The sequence below is a fragment of the Cheilinus undulatus genome, linkage group 21, assembly GCF_018320785.1.
Source record: "Cheilinus undulatus linkage group 21, ASM1832078v1, whole genome shotgun sequence".
Lineage (NCBI taxonomy): Eukaryota > Metazoa > Chordata > Actinopteri > Labriformes > Labridae > Cheilinus > Cheilinus undulatus.
In genome coordinates this window covers 4457336-4465982 of record NC_054885.1, presented here as the reverse complement: position 1 = coordinate 4465982, position 8647 = coordinate 4457336, and the positions used below count along the sequence as shown (strand labels likewise).

The window sequence follows — 8647 nt, the reverse complement described above, 5'->3', positions numbered from 1 at the left end:
GTGCGGGAGATGATTGTTCTGCACGCGCGGGATGTACAGGCCCTGGAACGCCTCTTTACTGTCAACTACAGAGAGTTCAGTCAGTTTAGCTGCGTTTTAAACCACATAAAACAAAATAAATCATATTCATTAAAAAATATTTCAACCTGTGCATCCTCAGTGAGTATTTTTTCTCCCGAAAACGGGATAAATATATCCAATGTAGCACAAATAATCTGTCTCGGGGAAGAAAGTACGGTGCCTCTGAAGGTCATATGCGAAAGCATTTCATTTAACATGAAATATGTTAAATGACAATTCTTTTGGCCTTTCACAGATTGTTGACGATTAAACAAAGTAGTTTATTTCAGTAAAATGTTTTACATGTACAATGGCGTGTTAGGGCCACTCGAAAAAAATAAAAGAGAGAAAAACAAGAAATTTCCCATTTAAAGTCATATATTGGGGTTCAGATAGCCTAGTGCAGTGTTACTCAACCCTGGTCAACCAAAGAGCCTAATTGTTGATTTCTTTTATTTTCTTTTTTGCAAGAGCTACAGTGTAAGTGGTGAGCAGTGGTGAAAATGGGTTAAAGTGTCAATAAAAAATAAGCTAAAGCTGGTGTGACAAAAAAAGGTCAAAAAGCAGCAAAAATGTGGCTAAAAATGGGTGTCCAGGGTAAAATAGGCATACAATGGCAAAAACTGGGTGCAAAGTCACAAAAATGGAGAGAAAAGTAGCAGAAATGGGTGAGAAGTGACAAAAAATGTGTTACAGATGGCAAAAAAGGTCCCAAATTGGCAAATGAGGTGGCAAAAAAATGATGGAAAGTGTTTCAAATGGGCGAAGAGCAGCGAAAAGGTGAGCAAAATGTGACAAAGTGACATTTAATGGCTAATGTTTTTACTGACAAACTGAATGGATCCTTTGTTTTAATTTTTAAATTGGTCTTATATGCTCTTATGTATGTTTTATGATATATATTCACATGTTCAATAAAATATTTCTGCTTTTGACTTTCCAGTTTACATTGTCAATGTGTTAAAAATGCTCTATAGGACCTTTCTACAGCTCAATAATAATGCTGACAGAAAAACATGAATTCCTACTGATAACATTATAGGGATGTTTTCTGGATGACATACTATGTTACTATCACGTTTGTCTTATTGAGGGGTAAAACATGTTAAAAAAATGTATTTATTAAAAGTGATACATGAATATTTGGGCTGAATTTGTTCACTTCATTTGTGTTTCCCAGAAAGAAATGCTTTTCTTGAGTGTCTGTATGTGAAATCAATAAGTCTTAAGTGGTATGAATCAGTATGTTTTGACAGGAAATTGGAATATTTATATCTGCGTGTGTCTCTCACTTCTAAATCTATCTCCTCAGTTAATTTATGCTAAAAATGATCAATTAAAAATCTAGATACCTTATTTTATGTTTGGGGTTTATTTTGATTTAAAACATACAGAAAGGGTTAAAAACCCTCTCTTGACTTGTGTAGAATAATAAAACATCTGCAGCAATGGTAAGCCCTCTAGATCTAGAGCATATGGATCAAAGAACATTCAACTTTAACACTCATTAATAGTTCAGGCTCTCTATGAAGCATTTACCTTTAGTAAATACATTAGTGACAGTTACTACAGGTGGTTTTAGCATTAAGCAACAGTAGGTAACTACCTGGGACTTTGTGCTCCAAGATATCATCTTTATAAGGTTGCATCCAACATTAAATATACATCTGATGTCACTTTGAATGATTAAGATTTATATTTCTATGTCATTTAGTGGCCAAGAGTGAATAGAATTGCATATATGTGGATTTTGATTATCCATAAAGTCCCTGGGGAGGACTCATCAGCAAGGGCCAAGCCCTCAAAATTCTCTAAAATATCTTCATACCATTCAACTACAGTAAGTTTATTCCTATAGACATTCAGGGAAATAATTGGTGGATTGCTGCTGGGTAGCTTTAGTTCTGATTTAAAGTCCTGTTGCCTGAAACGAGATGCTACTTAATATTTTGTCCATTCACTTTGACTGGTTTTAGATAAACTGTTAAGGGCCTCAAAATTCACCAGTGAACCACCTTTGGTGGTAATGGCACTATAGGGTGTAGTATTTAGTAATTTCTACTGTTAATAGCACCGTTACTGTTTGACTTCTAGTTGCTCATTTAACAGCCATTTTAAAGGAAGTTTCTTTGAATTTCCGCCCACTTATTACTCACAGTGCAGCTCACCATTAAAAAAAAAAAAAAAGAATTGACGATGCAATCTGGCAAAATTCCCTGGAGGATCCCAGTTCTCTCAAGTTCTGACACACGAATTTCTTTTAATTCATAGTGAATAGTTCACTTACTTGGCTAGGGTTTATGCCTCTTTTCTTTAGAACTGTTAAGCATTATTCTAATGCACTAGATACATTCCATCCATCAATAATTCATAATTTCCCTTTAGTTGTATTTTGATAAAGCAGAAGTTGAAGTGTCATACTGGGGTGGTAGTAACAGTCCGTTGTACATTGGGTAGGGAATCTGATCTGTGGTTTAAGTTCCAGTACAAACCAAAATACCACTAAGTAAATTCAAGATGCATGTGCCCTACTGGAAGGATATGCACTCAAGAAATCCCTAAAACCATTGACGCCCTTCAAATTAGCCTCAAGTAAATTATGCAGATCAACGGGTAGCAAGAAGCCATAATTCATCCTAAGAACTTTATGTACAGCCCTTAACTGCACACATGACCAATGCATCCAGCATATTCAATAACATTTAAATTAATTCCCTTCTACAATAAAGATTTTAATCATTGCAATCTAGCATTGTTGATCATTCCCATCATAAAAAGATCCACTGGCTTCATCCTGTTATCTTTAGCTTTATTTCATGTTTAGATGGCCCACTGCCGGCTGGAATAATTCTGCAAGAGCAAAATCAAATAAATCAAGAGAACACTTCAGTCCAAGTGTAGAAAAACACTTTTATTGTGGCCATATTCATTGATTTAAGACCAGTCAGCGGTGGCGCCACCCCAGTCAGAAGTCTGGGCGGTGGGAGCGGTGGACCAGTCCTCCGTGGCGGGCTGAGTACTCCAGTCCTCTGCAAAAACAAAACAAGAACCCCACTTGGCATTAAGTAAAAACAAGAACAGTTATTGGCAAGTTTGAGATTTCAGAAACTCACCAGAAAATACTTCACCTGTCTTAACTGCTGGAGCGGCTGTAAAAACAAAAGAAACAGTTAATATTTAAACATCAAAACTCGCAGAGTTCAATACAAGACTCAAGTGAATCAACGCGGATCTTACCTGCTGAGAACTGCTGGATGGGCACAGATGGGACAGCCACACCCTCAGACCAGTCAGCAACCTCAGGCTGAGCAAACTCAGCAGCAGGAGCGCTCCATTCTCCCTGGAACTCCTCCTTTCCAACGGCCTTCTCAGCTGCAGCCTGCTCCTCCTTCTCAATCTGGAAAGAGAACGTGCATTAGATGCTGGGCCAACAGTCCTCTATCACCTATATACAGCCTAAAGGTGTACAGCATGTTTTACAGGGCTGCTGAATGCTTTTAAAGTCAACTTTTAACTAAAACCCTAAGAAATGGATGGAAACGGTACATATTTGAAGAGACTAAAGGGTGCACCGTTTGCACAAGTTACCCAAGGCAACAACGCCATCTTGTGAAGCTGTACATTTATGGACTTCTGGCCTTACCTCCTCTGGATCTCTGTAGAAGTAGAGATCAGGCATGACCTCCCATGGGTGCTCACGGGAGATGGTTCCCCTCATCCTGAGGACCTCTCTGGCCAACATCCACCACATCAGACCCACAGAGTGGTGACCCTGAAACAGTCATATTGATAAAAGTGAGCCTTCATATTGTGCACGGAAGGAATGAGAGTCAGTTCAGCTTAACTGTGGCAAGACCTCTTCCTCCAGCCTCTGTGAGCTCAGAGAGTAGAACTGAAGAGGTCCAGCATTTATTTAGCACACATCCTACACCCAGCACTGCACAGACAGGACAGCGCCGGGCTCTAACAGTGTGCCACCTGTTCAAATTTACTCAAGGATCAAGTCTAAACATTTTTTTCTCCAGCGTTCTCACCTTGTTGTTACAGGGGATGGCAATGTCCACGTATCTCAGAGGAGAGTCCGTGTTGCACAGGGCGATGGTGGGGATGTTGACGTAGGAAGCCTCAGTCAGTGGCTGATGGTCAGCACGAGGATCCGTCACAATCAGGAGGCGGGGCTCCCTGAAAGCAGCCTGGATCTGATTGGTGAAGGTACCAGGGGTGAAACGACCGTGGAAGGTGGTGGCTCCGGTGGCAGAGGCGAACTTCAGCACAGCTCTCTAGAACGGCCAAAAGAAACACGTTTAAACCAAGAAATAACTTTAGAAACGATGATCTTTTATTGCCAAAGTTCAACTGTGGCTCAGGTCACTATCAAACCCCAGTCATGGGACAGCAGTCCTCATGGTGTTAGCGAAAACCCGGCACACTTGCTCTCGCACACTTCCGACACCGCAACACCGACATCGGTGCCCGGCTTTAACAGTGTGCTACTTAAAACTTTATTACCTGTGTGTAACTGAGCATATTATTAAGCACAGCAGCACAGTTGTCATTGCACATGACATGTGCAATGAGGTTAAGTTTGACGTTACCTGTCCAGTGTTCCTGGAGGAGATGACGCACACATCAGCTGGGTTTTCAATGGCAACGATGGCCCTGGCAGCCAGCAGCAGCTTTTCCCAGGTTTTCTTCAGGTTGATGATGTAAACACCTAAAGATTGAGAGCAAAATCATCAACCATATTCACTGATCTCTAACATAATGGCAGGAGCATCTTTCAAACACTCACCGTCACTTTTTCTCTTGTAGACGTACTGCTCCATCTGGAAGTCCAAGTTGGTACCTCCCAGATGGGTTCCTGCAGCGAGGAACTTCAGCACATCCTCCTCCTTCATTTGAAGGACATCCAGACCTCCGGACATCGTGACCGCTTTCCCTGCGTTACGAGTTAGTGGGAGAGCTGGGAGGAAGACAGAGAATTTGGTGAAACACTCAAATTAGCAAAACAAATTGACCATTTAATCATCCTGAATCCTTCAAATTTTGCACACCAATTGACCATTTAGGAGAAAAATGTCTTAAGAAATTATATAAATATCTTCCCTCGACCTTTCTTTGGATTCTTTTCATTCACTTTGGTCCTGATCAAAGCCACCAAATATCTATTTTGAGAATTTTAACCCTTTGGATGCCCATTAGACTACAAGGAGTCACTGTTGGATAGTATTAAGATTAACAAAAATTAAAAAATAATGTTGCACAGAGGTTTGAGCAGGTGCCCATATACACAGGCTAGTCTTCAGCGTACCGGTTGCAAGATCAATTCCCAATCTCAACGCTGTTTAGTGCATGTCTTTCCCCCACTCTTTGCCATCTCTTCAGGTATCCAATCAATACAGGTAAAAAAAAAAAAGGTCCCAAAATTTATTGAAAAATAATGAAAAACTGATGCCAGGTGGCTCAGTGTTTTTGTTCCAGGCGTAGTCCTGGACAAGTTCATTAAATGTAACAGATTTGCATGCATAAAAATCAATTTTGTTGCCAATCTTTTGCACATCCAAGACTATAACTGAACATTTTTCTGCTCTATTATTTACTCAGAAAGCAATGGGTGCATTGCTAATCTAAAAAACTGGAGGCTGATCAGGCTGCAGCATGCTGCTGAGGGGGAAGCGTGGTGTTTCGGTTTAAAGTGTGACCGTGTTAACAGGTGACCTCTAGATTAATTAGCGTTATAACGTTGTACGCAGACACGTCTTTAATGAGTAGCCAGTTGACACGGTCACTTTTCACACCGCGACACCGGCATGCTAGGAGACGCCAGCTAAAGGCTACCAAGCTTTCCACTACCTTTCAAATCTAGATATCACACTTAACAGCAGGAGTTTATCGTTACATATCATTTTCATGTTCTAAAGGAGACTCTGATTTAGCGCAGAGTCTTTAAAGAGTCGTTAGCATCACTAGCTACACAGGAGAGGAAAACCGCGTGTACGTGGCTAACACGTTAGCTATGAACATTAGCATCATAAATTTTATGAAATTTAAGTCGATAAAGACGACACAGCTCGTGTTTCCACAGTCGTGTGGGATGTTTTATAGATGCTTTATCATTACTTGGTTTTCACAGTGTCTGTTAATGGGCAATTAAGGAAAAAAAACGACTTTAAAACTCACCACGAAACAACGCCGTATGGAAATCTGACCACACGGTGAAAAAGAGGGCGCTGGGAGGAAATGACGTAGTATAAATACCAGATTTCCGAGCCTGTGATTGGCTGGCTTTTGTGAATCGCTCGGGTGCCATTCCTTGGTTTGACCACTAGATGGAGTAAGATACTCTGTGCAGTTACACCGTTGGCAGAGGTTACCAGAGGTCATCCCGCTGCTCGGATGAGGCTCCCATATTAAGACAATGGAGATGGAAAGACCATATTAAGACAATGCTGAGACGCTGACTTCTCGGTGAAAGACTGAACTGTGTTGCAACTTTATTTGCTGGAGATAAAGAGTTCTGGGGAAAGAGGACATAAAAGTACACATAAGTGACACAGCGAGTTGGGAAATAACAGAAATGTAAGGTTTAATACTCGGAAAGATGGTTATATGACTTTAAATGTACGGGACGAATTAGGACAGAACAACAAGTTTACGCCTATACGCCGTATTTTTACTACTATAATCTCAGATGAAAGTATTTAATTTATATTTAATATTTTATTTGTTTGTTTATGTTGCTTATCTTTGATATTTCACCTCATATATGTTTGTCGCAGGTTCAAATAAGCAGGACAAAATCAGTAAATGTGATTTAAATAAAACTATTGATAATAATCTTTATTTACAGTGCCGATTTTGTAAAATATGCTATTTACAGAGGCAGCAAAATAAAAGAAGCTAGTTATGAAAACTAAATACTGACAATATTTAAGTTGAAATTTACCCAGGTGAAAGCAGAAAAGGCTGATAAAAGTATATTTCTACAATCTGAAAGGAAATTATTCATACTTAAAGCCTATTGTATCATCAAATATTTACATTTATGTTCTACAGGATCAGAATTTCTACCAATTTAAAAATAGTTCTGGTGGTTATTACCTTTATTTATTGGCTTAATTTAAAAATCCAATTTTCACAATAAAAGTCCTTTAAAATAACTTTTTTAAAAGTTTCAAAAGTAAATTTTGAGTTAAAATCACTTCAAATAAATAGGACTAAGATAAAACTATGTCTCAAAGGAGGGTTTTCAGAGGTTGTTGACTCTGCTGACATAATCTAGATAAAGCATTTTGATTTGAGGGCCAAGGTTCAACACCTGCCACATAATAATTACAATGATTTAATCAGGCTTCATTTATCACTGTCAGTATTAAAGAAATTATCTTATCATATGTCATATAAATGGTTAGGAATCAGGCCGTTCTGCATTGTGGATGCTTAAGTGTGGCCCTGGGTGAATAAATATCAGTATGAAGCCCTTCATAATTTAGCTAAAAGCAATCATAGTGATTGAACAAAATATTTTGAACTATTTCTTTCAGGTAAAGCCAGATAATTACATCAAATACCCAAACATGACATAACAGCATTTGCTCATAAGCTCCTAGAAGAGCATCAAAACTCAAATTCACCAACATATCTCCAGACTTAATGAAACTCTTCTGGCCCACAGCAGACATTGTTAGAAACTTCATGCTGTTTTACTACACAGTAATCCATCGGTTTGTCTACATGGATCTACTTTACTGTCTTAGATGTAAATGAGGACATTGTGGGAGTTTTTGAGCAGCTTGGACCTTGCTGTTGGGTCTAAGGCAGTGGTTCTCAACCTTGGGGTAGGGACCCCTATGGGGGTCGCGAGACCCTGAAAGGGGGTCTCCAGTTTCCTTAAAAAAACTAAAAATATTTTTCAAACCTGTTGCCACTTTACACCAATTGTGTCCATTTTTTTAACCCCTTTTCATCATTTTTTTCCCACCAATTTTAAAACATTTTGACCATTTAACACCTATTTATGTCCATTTTAAACTCTTTCCACCACTTTTTTCTGCCTGTTTTTGCCTCTTCTAAATCAATTCTTGCCACTTAAGCTTAATGTTGGCTCTGTTGACCCATTATTGCTACTATTAGCCCCTTTTAACCACTTTTTACACCAAGGTTTTCCCATTTTAACCCCATTTCACCATTTGATATCCCCATTTTTGCCAGTTTAACCAATTTCTGCCAATTTTTTATTCTCAGTTAACCCTTTTTTGCCAGCTTATTTAAATTTTTCAACCCATTTCACCAAATTTCTACCCATTTTTGCAAATTTAAAGCCCTTTCAGCCACATTTTAACTCCTTTTTACCACAATTTCTGCCCACTTTTGCCACTCTAACCCATTTTTACCTTTATTGTCATTTTATCCAAATTTTGTCATCTGTAGATAATTTCTGCTATTTTTAAAATTGAACTTCACAACCTTTTTCACCATTTTTTGCTATCATTAATCCATTTTAGCCATTTTGAAACCATTTTAATCCTTTTTTAACAAAGTAGAATGATTAAAAGAGATTTTTTTTCTCTGGGGAGAGTGGTTTTTC

At 38.8% G+C, this 8647-nt stretch overlaps 1 protein-coding gene across 2 annotated transcripts; it reads right to left on the bottom strand.

Annotated features, from left to right (window-relative positions):
* Positions 1-2950: 2950 nt before the first annotated feature.
* Positions 2951-6385, bottom strand: rpsa (ribosomal protein SA). 2 transcript variants are annotated; one of them, XM_041816879.1, is made up of 8 exons: positions 6241-6385; positions 4853-5023; positions 4656-4774; positions 4095-4340; positions 3704-3832; positions 3298-3457; positions 3174-3209; positions 2951-3089 (listed from the first exon to the last, which is right to left on the bottom strand). In XM_041816879.1, the coding sequence occupies exons 1-8, from the start codon at positions 6368-6370 to the stop codon at positions 2995-2997; spliced, it is 1086 nt and encodes a 361-aa protein (XP_041672813.1). In that variant the 5' UTR covers positions 6371-6385; the 3' UTR covers positions 2951-2994. The 2 variants fall into 2 exon arrangements, with proteins under 2 accessions (XP_041672813.1, XP_041672814.1); XM_041816880.1 differs by having other exon boundaries at positions 3189-3209.
* Between the last annotated feature and the right edge of the window lie 2262 nt (positions 6386-8647).